Raw genomic sequence first — 14,804 nt, forward strand, 5'->3', positions numbered from 1 at the left:
TTTTAGTTTTACCAGTTAATGAAGACAACATCGATTGTTCCTTGAAATTGGCCTTCCCCTCGGTCATCAAATTAATTAAAATATGAGTATAAATTGATGAACTGGGGACTTTTTCTGAAGCTTGTAACTGATATAGAAGTTTTAGGGATAAAACATCCCATGTTCTAAAGGCTCTGAATAGTCTTGATAAGAACCTCAACAGAAGTCACATTATTGTGACTCTTTGAAATCAAATTTGTTCAATATTTCATCATTGGAACATCATTCTAAATGTGAAACTGTTCTTCTCCACTACACAGCTTATCAACCTTTTCTGTACCTAAAAATTTGCAAATGCAAATGTATCATGGTAAGAAATACACCAAAACATATATTACAATTCCGTATGAAAATGTTTTAAAGAAATTACTTCAAAACCACACACTGTCAGGGAAAGGGAAGATGTAAGTAGCGGCCATCTCTCATACAACACAAGGACTGCAAATTACAGGAAAAAGTGCATACTCAGATTTCAGATTTACTCTCATGGAACAGTGATACTTAAAATAAAATAGATATCAATTTTAGGTTTATCTTCAGCTAAGTAACATATACCAAGGAAAATACAATTCCCAGGAAATTATCCTGTATCATAGATTGTCAATAAATTAAAACATTATTATTCTCATCATGCAAAAATTACAAGCCAGCATCTCCTCTAAAAAGATCATCGATAGATTTTGACACTACTCACCCCACTGGAGAGGAGCCAACTGTAGATTCTCCAGGACCAGTTGATTAAGGACGCCTTCCACACTTGCTTCGCCTTCACGCTTCAAGGAAGGGTAAATTGGAATTAAGGAAAATTTTGTTTCAGAGAGAAAAAGAGCATGTAATACATACAACTTTTATTACTGCATATTAAAACTGCAAGCTAGCAATTCCGTAAAGGTTAATGTTATAGATTTGGTTTATTAACCCATGAACTGACTAACAATAATAATTAGAGAAACTGATATCTTCAGAATATAAAATTTAATTCCACTGAGAACCATTAAATATGAAAATGCAACAGTAAAATGTACTTGAACCACAGTAAAACACAAGGGGAGAAAAGTCTGGAAGCTGTAAAAATGCAGAACCTGTCATGATGCGGTGCAAGATCAGAGTTCAAAATGACATAGTAAGCGCAATCTCAAAATAAAAGGATAAAATTTAATAGGGCAATAGGAAAAAAGAACAAATGGGGCAAGGATAACTTTGAATACTGGCTCCGTGCCAGTTCTGTGGAGGTACAGGGACATTAGACAATGCAGCAACAATGTCGATATCAAGGGCAAACGTCACACCAGAATCACACACGCACATAACCTGCAAGCTTCCCTTTCTACTCACTCCTGTATGAGCTCAGAAACCAGATCAGACTGAAACGAGAGAAAAATTAGCAATTTGTTCTCACTCTAAGGACAGTGAAGCACTGAAATAAACAGCTGGGAAAAGCAGAATCTCTGTTCCTGAAGGGCTTCAAAACAGGTTACACTGGTGCTAAAATAAAAGCATAGGCAATAGCCAATGGAACACAAAATTAGTATTATCCATTTAAATTAATAATAATTTCATGTGATGTACCAATGAAGATGGCACATATTTGTAACAGGATTCCTAATTCCCTTACTTAAGAAAGCCACTGAATGCAAAGGGCTTTGAAGCACATGCAAATGTCAGCAGCATCTTCTATTTGGCCAAAGTTGCATTCAGTGGCTTGGCACAATTTTGTACCACAAGAATCCCCTCTCTCAGCCAGGTTGAGAGGAAGGAGTAGAGGTGGAGCAAGCACAGCTCCACCATTGACACACAGACAGCATATGAGCTTTGGTGTGCTTACACTAGAACATCCCTGACAAAATCTTTATTGTCTTTATGGCTCAACTCATGCTTTCCTAGAATGGGAGCATCACACAGGAACAAAGCTCAAGGGAGAGGCAGGATCCTCTATGAGATTTGAAAGCACTCCCTTCCCAACATCACAGTCTTCAAATGAAACAACTGTAAGAGAAGTGGTGCCCCACCGTAACTACAACCTAAGCTCCTAACAAGCTTGATCAAGGTTTCAACCAACAACTCCAAAAGTACTGGAACCGTGTTCCTCAAAAACACATTTAAAAAAATAGAAGAATACCTATTATAAACAGCTCCTAAATGTGATCAGTCCTTTTTCTGCACAACTCTGGAAAGAGAGGCACATTATCTGACTGAAAAAGTACGTTCCCACCTGTGTCATCTAAAAGAAAATTAAGAAGTACTGCAGATAACTAATTCCTACCACAGGACATAATTTCACAGGCTCTCCATGAGATGTAAAAGAAAAACCCTGAGATCTAACAATCAGTGATTGAGACTCAAGAGCTCAAGGAGAAGATAGAAGAGGAAAATCAATACATTGCAGAGCATTCTCACAATATTTTTAATATTCTCATTATGCCCTGAAAAATGTCTTAAATAGCTTTTTTTCCCCCTTTTTTCTCTTAAAAGGACTACAAATAAAGAATTCACAAACCCTGTAGACTCTGAAAGCTGTAAACACCATTAAATAAAAGCACTAGAAAACTGAAGGCAGCAGAATACAACTTCCAAAACACGCTGCTGCTGAAAAATACGACCCAGGACACCAGCACAAAAGAATAATTTCCATAAACTAAACTATAGGACAGAGAATACACAATTTGGATTACTCCATAGAAAGAAAAGATAAATAATGCTGTTAGCACATCCTTAATGTAAGGAATATAAGTGAGAGAAAACACTAATAAAAAGGCAGTATTTAAAACACATTTTAAAACAGAGTGGCTGCCATTAACTGTAATGCTAAACTAACTTAACTTGCTCGCACTGGTGTCTGGAATATTGCAAATTTTTACTGCTTAAAGCTCCATGGAAAACTTAATGTCTCAGATACCACTATAAAATGACTATAAAATAGGCGATTCTCCATCCTTTATGGTTGGTAAATGCTATCAAAGCAGATCCATATATTCGCATGGATCTACAGAGGGCTCTGGACAGCCTGGATTGATGGGCCAAGGCCAACTGGATGAAGTTCAACAAGGCTCAGTGCTGGGACCTGCATTTGGGCCACAACAACCCAATGCAATGCTACAGGATTGGGAAAGAGTGGCTAGAAAGCTGTTCAGAAGAAAAGGACCTGGTGGTGTTGATCAACAGCCACTTGAACATAAGCCAGCTTTTACCTGCGTGACCAATAAGGCCAAGAGCACCCTGGCCTGTATCAGCAGTAACTGTGGTCAGCAGGAGTAGAGAAGTGATTGTCCCCCGCATGCATGAGGCTGCATCTCAAATCCTGTGTTTGGTTTTGGGCCCCTCACTCCAGGCAAGACATTGAGATGCTGGAGCATGTCCAAAGAAAGGCAACAAAGCCAGTAAAGGGTAAAGCACAAGTCTTATCAGGAGCAGCTGAGAGAACTGGGATGGTTTAGCCTGGAGAAAACGTGGCTCAAGGGGGACCTTCTTGCTCTCTACAACTACCTGAAAGGAGGTTGTAGTGAGGTGGGGGTTGGTCTCTTCTCCCAAATAACAAGTGACAGGACAAGAGGAAATGGCCTCAAGCTGATCCACGGGATGTTTAGATTGGATATTAGGCACAATTTCTTCCCCAAAAGGGCTGTCAAGCATTGGAACAGGCTGCCCAATGAACTGGTGGAGTCACCAGCCCTGGAGGTATTTAAAAGACTTGTAGTGTGGTGGTTTAGTGGAGGATTTGGCAGTGCTAAGTTAATGTCTGGACTTGATTAGTTGAAAGGTCTGTTCCAACATAAATGATTCTATAATTCTATAATTCACAAGGAAAACACATTTTTAAATTTCACATTCAATACAGCTACCAATGATTTCTGAAGCCAACTGCTTCTTGGAATAAGTGCAGAAAGTATCCAAACCTATACCTCAACTAATAAAAAATGACATACCTTCACTTCTTAATTACTGTGTCCAGTCTGACTTCCCCAGTTCAGGACACTGAAATATGGGATAAAAATCCCTGGAGGGTTACCAAGATGATTAGAGAGCTGGAGCATGGAACGTATTAAACCCTGAAAGAACAGGGTTTGTTTGGTCTTGAGAAGAGAAGGAAGGCTATGGAGAAATATGGAGAGGGTATAGAGAAGATGGAGCCAGATTTCCCTTGGAGGAGCACAGTAATACAAAGAGGGACAACAGACACAAGTTGCAGGACAGGGTGTTGTAACAGAGCTGAGGAGGTTCCTTCCAACCTAAATTATTGTGTGATCAGTGCAAGCTTGCTGTCTTCAGATTACTCACCAGGAAGACGTGGCAGTCCTAGCGGCATTCAGTGCAGTATTCAGGCTGCCCTATAGATACGGCAAAAGAGGCTCAGACATAATGTAAATGCCCGATTTGCACCAAGTGATTCAGAAAAGGTGCTTTAAAAATATCTCCCCAAAACACAGGTTTTTAATGAGTATACAAAGTTTTGTCCACAGAGTTCACTAAGCATCTAATTTAGTTTATACTCTGCTGCCAAAGAGACTCAAAGCAAAAAAATCAATTAAGTTGACAGAGAAACTAGTGTAGTTGGTATGGCCTAACCATTCCTAATAGACAGAAACAGCATAGAATTTTGTAACATTGATCTTTGTCTCTTAACTATATATCAGGCAATTATATAAAATTGCTCATTATAGCGCAAACACAAACAGAATATTGTAGCAAACTCATCACCTTGGAGATGAAAAGCAACCAAAATGTGTACTAATAAAATTTCAGAGGAAAAAGAGAAAAGCTTAACTCAAGAGTTTGCCTATTTCCTAAGACAAGCCTTTAGAAGTTAATGAAAGCAAAGCAGCTGCAACAAGGATTGTCAATATATCCTTTCATTCTTAGCTCAAAGTCGAACCTGATAAAAGACAAAAGTGTAAGATCCAGAGTTTAGGATTCATTTAAAAAATGCACAGACAAATGGAAGTTCAGACTGACAAAGTTAAGTGTGACCTTGTAGAATCTATCTACTTAATGAAACCTCCAAATATTTTGTTATCATCTCACTGGGATTATAAACCCTCTCTTCCATCGGAGTCAGACTGTTAAATTGTTAACTCAGGCCACATTTCCAACAGTCAAATCTTTGTTACTAACAACATGTGAATCAGCCACGACTGAAACAGTTGACTTCCAGTTTCCAGTGGAACAGTTCATGTTTGGCAAGTTCAAGACATTTTCATTTGCACAATGAAATAAGTTTCAATGGGGGCCTCAGAGCCAAAGAACTCACAACCATCAAATGCTGTTTTAAAAAAACCTTAAAATCAAACCCTAATTTTGCATTGTAGGCATCTTTATTTAACATTTCCTTAGCAACAGATTGTATATGATAAAAGCATTTCATAGTGAAAACATGAATGACAGTCGAATGAACTCGTTATGTCCCCTAGGAAAACTTTGCTCTTTTATACTAATTCTGATTGTCTAGCGTGTAGCTGGGTACCCACAATAATAACACAGCATGCTGTCTAAAACCTACTGCAAAAAGACAATCCATTTTTAAAAATGCTCTACATCTTAAAGGTAGTCATGTTTTTTCTCTCTGCAGCATTCCACATCTTGCATCGCTCTGAACAGATTTATTTGGAATAACATATTTCTCATTTCCTTTGCAAATAAATACAGGTGGAAGCGTATACACACCATAAGCAAATTAGCAACTGTTCATAAAGAGAAATTATACTAATGAAAAAGAAATTTAAATGATTAATGATCACAATTTACTTATATAGCAGTAGCCTTAGTCATATTTTAAGCTTTCTGCTGGATTATTACTGTGGTGCTTTACTACTTAAACTAATTACATGCAGTTATTGAGGTTCTGAAATAATAGTTACTTTTGCAAAGGATTGTTGATGCTAAGCTCAAATTCAGCATGTAAATGTAAAGCTCCATCCAACTAAAGTATTTCTAAGGAAACCTTTACAGATGTACAAAAGTTTCACAGCATGCAATATTTTCATAACTTCTGATTCATAATTATGATAAAGATGAAGTTGTCAAAAGCTGAACAGACAAACAGAAAAGTAAATTTTAATAAGTTGTCACTGGTTTGCTGTCAAGCCTAGATAGCATGGAATAACAGAATAGTTTGGGTTGGAAAGGACCTTAAGATCATCCAGTTCCAAACCCCCTGCCATGGGCAGGGACACCTCACACTAAACCATGTCACCCAAGACTCCGTCCAGCCTGGCCTTGAACACCTCCAGGGATGGAACATTTGCAGCTTCCTTGGGCAACCCATTCCAGTGCCTCACCACCCTCACAGCAGAGAACTTCTCAAATGAGATGACACAAGGTTCTGTTCGATACATATTAACTTCAACATTTCCACTGGCTACTTAAATGGTGAAATAGAAAAACATTCATAAAATGTGTGTATTTGGAAAAGATGTCAGCATTCACCAACCTAATAAATGAATGGAATGTATGAAGATCACTTGGATGAAAGTCAATTAAGAAAAGTTCCAAGTATCACCCTGGAAGGAATCAACAAGTCTAAAAATGGAAGTTGGGAATAATCATTCACTCAGTTATACTGGACCACATAAAAAAATAAATCACCCAGACATGGGAAACTTGCCAAAGAAGTCAAGAACAGTACTCAGAGTAACCATTCTACCTGAAACATGGATGGTAAAGCTTTTGTTCTATGAGAAATCTCACCTGAACTATTGCTTACAGCTTTGGATCCCACACAGTGAGAAAAATATAGCTATACTGCAGAACATCAGCAATATGACTGAAAGCAAATGGGCTTTGAAAAAATGTTGGCAATTAGGTTTAAATATAGGAAAGAGAAAACAGAAGAAAGGCACACAATACAATTTCAGAACTGTAAGAAAACTTTGCAAATAGGACAGGCATCAGCTAAATCACAGAAATTAATGTTGAAGTAAGAAAAAATTGCCTAACTATTAGAAAAGTTAAGACTGGAACATGATTTTTAAGGTCGTGCTGGAAGTCTCATGTTTTCAAGGCTGTTAGGGCCAGGTTTAGAATATTTTCGAGAAAATTACTCCAAAATGTTATAGTCTCATTTCTCTGAAATAGCAATTCTTTCACAGTACATTAGAAAAATTCTCTGGCTGCAGTCAAACCTGTGGACAGCAGGAGACAGGAGGAGGAAAAGGAGTTTGGTTTTCAACAGTCATTCTCTGCCCCAGCCCTCTGCATGGCTGCACAAATCACAGAATAATTGATATTGAAATTCCAGAGTCACTGTCCAAACCTGTGCTCAAAGCACGGAAATACTGAAATTGCACCAAGCTGTTCAAGGCCTTGTCCAGAATTTTTCAGTATCTTCAAAGACATTGATTTTACAGAACCTTTGGACAACTTGATCCACTATTTGAGCATCCTCATTGTAAAAAGGATTTCTCCTACTGCTTAACCAGAATTTACCTGGCAGCAATTTACTACAGTTACCTTGTGATATGCCTTGCTTGAAGAGCCAGATGTACTGTTGACTGCTACAACTCTTAGGTTTTGAGAAGGTTGCCCCTGGAAGCCCTAAGCCTAAGCTTATGCAATCCTGCCTACCAGTTCCCCAAAGCCTCCTCTCCTACAGTCTAGAGTCATTATCCTGCTACTTGCCTTCCTAACTTCTCTCAGGATATTGAACTCCACCATCTCAAGGCTGCTGTCAAACCTCACCCCTCCAACTCGATCGTCATTATTTTCAAGTAGCAGATCCTGTACAGCACATGCCAATCAAGCAATCCAGCAGCTGCACACATAAAGTGTCCTTTAAGTACTCCAGAAATCTAATCCACAATTGGAAGACTTCTTCCAGTTGTTGAAGAAATAGCTCATCCTTAAAGTACTCCAGAAATCTAACCTGCAACTGGAAGACTTCTTCCAGGAATACTTCATCCTTCAAGCTTCAATTCTTGATTGGGCAGTCTGTAGCAAATGCACACTGTATCTCTTTGCTGGACTCCTCTGTCCTTGATTCAAAAGCTTTTTCTCTCATTTCCTAACAATTCCCTGTGCGCTTCAGTCATCCTTTACGCAGAACACAACAATCCCTCCTCATCAGCTCTGCACAACCTTCCTAAATAAACCGTACCCACTTGTCAGTGCACCATGTTCACTCAAACTACTACTTTCTGAAACCCTTATAACACCAGAGCTGTTAAACTGCGCACTGACCTCTAAGTCTTCCTCCATTATGCTTTTCAAGCCCTTTTGTAAGCATCTGACAGGGGCTTGCTCAAAACTCAGGGCAGATTCAGTGAACTTAACCCATCACTTTCTCCTGCCCATGCTTCCCCCTTCTTGTACTGTTCTATAGGCTTTGGGGTGCATCCTGCAAGGCACCAAGTTTAAAGCTAGACTCACTAAACATAGCAAGTCTGCTGGCAAAGATGTTCTTACCTCACTTCATCAGGAGGGTGACAAGAGGCACACAGAGCTAGAACACAGGGAAAGACTGCCCATTAGGCAGCAGCAAGGTTTATGACAAACTAAAGTAGATATGAAACTGAAACATAAATAATGTCTTGATGCTGTTCCTATCCAAACCTTCCTGTGTTTCCTGTGAAGAATTCCTTCCACTATCTGAACATCGATAAACTTTTGCTTATGCTTCTAAAACTGAGGACCACCTGCACTGTAACCAAATACTCTGAAATAATCCTGACCATATTTGAATTTCTGAAGTCAAAATGTAGATGGAATCGATGGAATACTTTGAAGAATAACAATCTAACACAGAGCTTGTAAAGACCACAAAGAGAAGTTTAACCTGCCCTTCATCTTCCACATGGGGAACATGACATTTCTTAACTCAAGATCTTGAAGAATTCAGGTACAGGAGTAAAATCTTAGTTTACTCAGCAAGAGACACAGCACTCTAGAAACTTCAAAGAACACTTTGTACAGATGCCTCGATCCGTGAGTCAGAATGATTAGAAAGTCCCTGAAGAAATATAAATTTTGTTTAAAAATATTTAGAAAATATGAAAAGAAGCATAATTTGAAAATATTGGCCACCTGAATACTACATGTGCTCCATCTGTTCAAATCCTGTGTTAAAACAAACTCCAGTTGTTGCACTGATACCAGATGCCATTTAACAGATGCTAAAAAGCAAGACAGCATGGTCTTAATTTTAATGATCTCAATACAAGTATAATATCAAAGATACACTAAATTACATTACCCCACAATGTTTCTTAATCGGAATGGCATGGCAGTAAACTTTTTCATAAGAAGGCCTATTTTCCTAATTATTTTAAGTCTATCAAAAATGGACAAAAATTGAACCGAGTAATACGCTATGTTGTCTTTACCTTCTTCCTTCAGCCCTCCAAAAGAATATGAAAATCGATCAAGTTTTACCATACTTCCACAAACGAAGCACCGAAAATCTCATCACTTGAAACTCTGCATATTTCAATTGACAAAACATGGAAAAATGGACAATTTCCATACTGGAAAATACTTCTGGTGCTCCTCAAGACATACAAATACAGCCTGAAATGCTTATCCTTGTAAGCCCGTTCTTGGCCTTCACAGGAGTTCCATATAACTAACTTTTTATTGCAGTCAATCTAATCCACAAACATAAAATTTAAAGCCTTCTTTATGTCATGGTTTCATATGGTATCAATAAATACAGTTAAGAAATCAAGTAGTTACAAACTAAATAGTATATTCCCCTCCCATGTTAACAATGTAGGATTATTTACAACAACATTATCTCAGCTGTGTTCTCTAAAATATACCTTCCTCTTCTCATGCATACACTTAGCAGAGAAAGTATTTCAAAGACACTAGACACCAAAGAGATCTCATTGGCTTACCATTCAAAAGGCTTTTTGCAAAAATGCCTTCTCTAGGAAGAAATATAAGTCAGTATATCCCTTTGTATTTCTGCAAATACTTCTTATCTCCTGGCTGCATTTAGGCTGGCTTCTGAAGGAAAACAAGGCTTATACAGTCAAGTTATCCATCCCTTTCTCCATGTTACCTGTCTGTCAGTATGTTGGAAATAAACCCTCTTGGTCAGTGTCAAATTATTCTGATTAGAGGACAGATGTCTCAGAAATGAAGTTTCTCAAACTCAGCAGACCTGAGGAGAATTCTTGGGTTTACAATTTCTCATCTAAATGCTGCTATAATAAATGAAAGACTGAGAAAAGCTGATTCTAATCAGGACATGTAATCTGGAAAACAACGTACCTCTTTCTTGAAGAGCTTTTAAGCACGTGTGCAACTCATTTCCTTGCATTAGAACAGTTTTAGTTCTAAGAACAGAGAGAACATTAATGACAAATCTTAAAAACACAGAAACTAATTCTTGCACTGAATTTAACACAAAGAATTCATGCCTTGTCCTATTGTCTTGCTCAGGTACTGACTTAAATGTCAGCCACGATAGTTTCGGTATCAAAATTGGGTTTAAATACAGAATGGATGTAAACAGTGTTGCTCAGCAACAGAAACAAATGTATTTTTACACCCTGAAAAAAATATTACAATAAGTCATTCAATTCCAAGTGTAGGAATTCAAGTATGGTATCAAAGAATATCCTTCCATAATACAGGAATTTTCTGAGTGATTTCCAGTTAAATATTGACATATTCTGGATAAACAGAACACTCTCTGAAATGTTGCTTAGGGAGCCTGGACAGAACAAGGCACTGGGAATCTCATTTATGTCCTGTGTCTTGCCTTTGACAACCCCTGAGCAACTAACTTAATAATTAGTAACGAAAAATCATACCAGATCACAAGATAAAAGTACAACTAAAAGAACAAAAAGATAACACATGATTTGATTACCACTCTTCTCTCATTTCCTGCCACCCACTATCACATGAATTTGAGGATGATATGAGTGAAAATAAAAATCTCCTGGAACATACTGAGTATCAACACATGGCTTGGGGGGCTGTTGGCTCAATGGAACATTTTGCTGATGAAAACCATGAAAAAGTGAATTTTTGACAAGCCAAGCAGAAGATTTTTTTATGGAAATCATTAAATTTACTGCAACATCATTGGTTTATTTTAACTCAAAACCAAATGTAATTTCTCATTAATAATACTAAGGCAATATTTTACTGCATGTAGAATTACAGGGATTTTATGTTTACAATGACTAAGACACCATGCAAGTCCTTTCTAAACCTTAAAACTAGATCTGTAAAGAGGACTCAGAAATAAATCATTCTAATATATTCTGATTTGCTCAAATTTAATTAAATATATGAAAACTGTCCAAATCCAACTTCACGTATTTCTTCAAGATTCAGTTACTCATTGTGGGGGAGAATAGAAAAAAATTACCCTATAAAATTACTACTTATCAATCCTAACTGTTGCCTAAAAGTTGGGAAAAACACACAGGGTTTATGGTAGGCTCAATGACTCAGGAAAAGCCATTATAGTAAGATCCAAGCATTGTCCAAATAATATACAGCACAATTAACCTTAAAGAGTCTATAATTATGACAAGCTTCATAGTTCTAATTACATTTCTTTTCAGTAACACTGCTGTAAAGTGAGTTGAATTACAAAATATAATGTGTCATAGGGCACTATTTATGTATTTTTAAAGCAAGTATTTATGAAAGGATATAATTTTCCAGCAAATATCCAGCTTGCTGTTAATCTCCAATCCTTTTGCTTGTTGCCTTTCTTCTTCCAGCTGCTTTGCATTCGCAAACTGTGTCCCGTCAGTAGGGGATTCTGGGAAGCTCTCAAAATTGAACTTATCGACTTGGATAGCCATACTGTAGCAAAGGGAAAAGAAAGAGGGATAAAAATGGGATTGTTACTATAACAATTTTACAGGTATTACTCCTGCAGAAAATGCAGACCACTGTGAAACCAAGCACTATAACAGATTAGTCTCAGTGGCATCTAGTCTATGTACTAATGATACATAACCCAGATGATTTATGCTACTGAAAATAGAAGTCTAACCCTACTGAAGACAGTTTGAATTTTCAGAAATCATCAATCAACATTTTAATGCTTTTGTTAGTGGCACACAAGTCATCTGTTCTGCAGTTGCAACCAGTTGATGTTTTTTGTTGTTCTGCCGAGGTCCACTTGCCATCACTCTTGGTATGTAAAAGCTCCTCGTGTGCTTAAGACTGAAGACAAAAGTGCTTCTTGAAGTGAACAGTAACACACTTGGAAAAAACCATGTACACATCATTAGTTTTACAAGACAACTTCCTAAATTTTCCTCTAAAAATTTCCACATAAAACCCAGGAAGGAAAGACAAAATAGCCACAGTACTAGGGCCTAAATATGGCCCTTGTCTTCTTCTGTAAGAAGATACTTCCATCTTGCTTAATATATCTTCATGAATTACAGACAATATTAATTTCAATATCATACTATAATTCATTGGTAGTAAATGGTTAAATAATTGCTTTATTAAATGTACGGTAAGGCATAAAAGCAAATTAAATTAAATATATTAGGCTGTAATGCATACTAAATATTTATATGTTAAATCAGAATCACTAATCTAATATAAAAGGGAATTTAGACCAGCTCACATCACATGAAATCTGGTTATAGCAGATCTAATACACTGTGCTGCCAAACCAGCTTTAATTTCCTGAATCGTCTGAAATACAAAAATAATTAGGGAAGAATTAAAATATATTGCTCTTGAGATGACTTTGCACTTAAGGAAAACAGAAGATCAAGCAACACTTTCGGAAACAACTACAATCTAACACAGGGTATAGGAAGGGCATTTCATTAAAACACAGGATTACTCTTGTTCCTTTACCTATTTCTGCATATAAAGAGAGAAACGTATTCTATACATGCTGCAAAAGGAAAACACTAGGAACAAAAGTCAACAAGAAGGAGCTCTGAAATCCCATCAGACCAAAAGAGATTTTCTATAATTAGTATTCACTTCAGAGAGTCTTGACCCTAAAAGTAACTGGGAGAAAATACAAGGCAATTACAGTAACAAGGAATAACCTAGAGCTTATGAAGTTTACTGTGGAAAGATGAATTCAAATAGGCCCATCATGTTTCACCCTGAGCAAAAACTGACATCTAAAGAGAAGCTGTTAATGTTTCAACACTGCCTTCATCATTAAAAAGTACAAATACAGCACTGAGACAACAGTGGCACAATTACTATTTCTATAAACTCTTCTCCTGCAGTCCACATCTTTGCTGATCTTCACATTTAAAAGATCAAGAAAGGCAGAGGAATGAATCTGTTCCTCTCTAAGTGGGTGTTTCTGGTTTGGCTATTTTTCTACAGTGAGAGATCATTAAGAGTTCTTCATTTGCATGCAAAGACCATCAAGTGCTGGGCATATAAAAAAGCTAACATTGAGCTAACAAAAGTGTATCACAGAAATGGCCAGGATCAAGCCGAAAGAACGCAATGAAAAACACCCAGATAAAATCTGTAGAGTGGGTTTTTAAAAATCAGGCCTGAAACCATGACAAACAACATCAAGTCTTACTGGCACTAAAGCATGATTTGATTCTGCAAGCGCAGGTTGAGTTTCTTGGATTTTGCACGGGCAATGCATATGGAAGACAAAGACAACTGGAACATTCCGAAATCATTTTTGCCTTTGTTTCCAAACTTCCTTCGTACACGAACGGATGCAAACCCAGTACTTGATTTTAATTACCTACACAGTACTGCTTAAATTCTCACATAAGTACTCACAGCCAGTTACCTGTAGTCATATTCTGATAACAAATTATCTTGGTTTCTGAACAGTCAAAAATATCTAGAATCCATCTCCCAATGGACCTAGAAAATAGCTCTCACCCCATTATGGAGCCACTCTTTTCTAAGTGAATGATATATTAGAAAGGCATTCCTGCCTAGTAATATTTAATATGTAACTGAGGGCATTCTGAACACATTCCTCTGTTAATGGATCATTACTGGCAATATGATGATACTTTTTCTGGAAATTAAAAATGCATGTAGGCACTTTTTTCAACAACAGTCTATAATAAATCCACATCAGCTTCAGGAATACAGCCTAGATTACTCTTTACATAGCCTCATTGTACAACTCTGAAGTAGTTTTTATTAAGCTCTAAGGAATGGAAAACTTCATTAAATAGGGCTCCTACTACTCAGAACCTCTACTATGTTTCCAGTTCTGTTAATCATGTTTTTAGTTATACTGTGTATACTGTATTTAGCACAGTGACACCATGTGTCACATGAGAAGATACAAAACCACCCCCAACAGTTAGAAAGTTAGAGGTCTAAGTAAAAGTGAACTGCGCAGAGAAAAATACCACACAAAACAGTATTATGAATACAAATGTACTCAGAAGGTAAGAAAGCAACAAAAAGAGATAAAGCAAAGTTTTTCGAGACTATAGTTACACTCCAAGTAAAGCATGACAAAATTAAATCCTAGCTCTTTTTCTTAGACGTATATGCCTTTCATCATCAGTATTCTTCTTCCACTTGTGCTAAAAATATCTGTATTGAGTTTTGTCTCTGCATTTTTTATCAATAACGTTGCTTCAGTGTTTATTCCACAGCCTATGGAATGTGTAGTAAATTGGAAAGCTTTACACAAAAATCAAACAAAAAAATAAATACCATAACCTAAATCAGTCACTCACGCTTAGAAATGTACCCCTACACAAACACAGCTTCTTTGCTGCTATTTTCATGTGATGATTTCTCCCAAAAGATGCATTTCACCACAGAGGTATTAACAAATGAACAAACAATTCCCAAAGCCAGTTGACTGAAGCAGAAAACAGATA

The 14,804-nt window shown here is 37.2% G+C and overlaps 1 protein-coding gene across 8 annotated transcripts in view; it reads right to left on the reverse strand.

Annotated features, from left to right (window-relative positions):
* The window catches only part of TRAPPC9 (trafficking protein particle complex subunit 9), a 600,540-nt gene that overhangs the window by 356,728 nt on the left and 229,008 nt on the right, over positions 1-14,804 (reverse strand). For all 8 annotated transcript variants that reach the window (XM_065669014.1, XM_065669011.1, XM_065669012.1 and 5 more), the window contains 2 exons: positions 11,646-11,799; positions 734-824 (listed from right to left, as the gene is read on the reverse strand). In XM_065669014.1, the coding sequence (XP_065525086.1) occupies positions 734-824; positions 11,646-11,799 (245 nt within the window). The remainder of the gene's footprint in view (positions 1-733; positions 825-11,645; positions 11,800-14,804) is intronic.

Source organism: Lathamus discolor, chromosome 2, assembly GCF_037157495.1.
Source record: "Lathamus discolor isolate bLatDis1 chromosome 2, bLatDis1.hap1, whole genome shotgun sequence".
Classification (NCBI taxonomy): domain Eukaryota; kingdom Metazoa; phylum Chordata; class Aves; order Psittaciformes; family Psittacidae; genus Lathamus; species Lathamus discolor.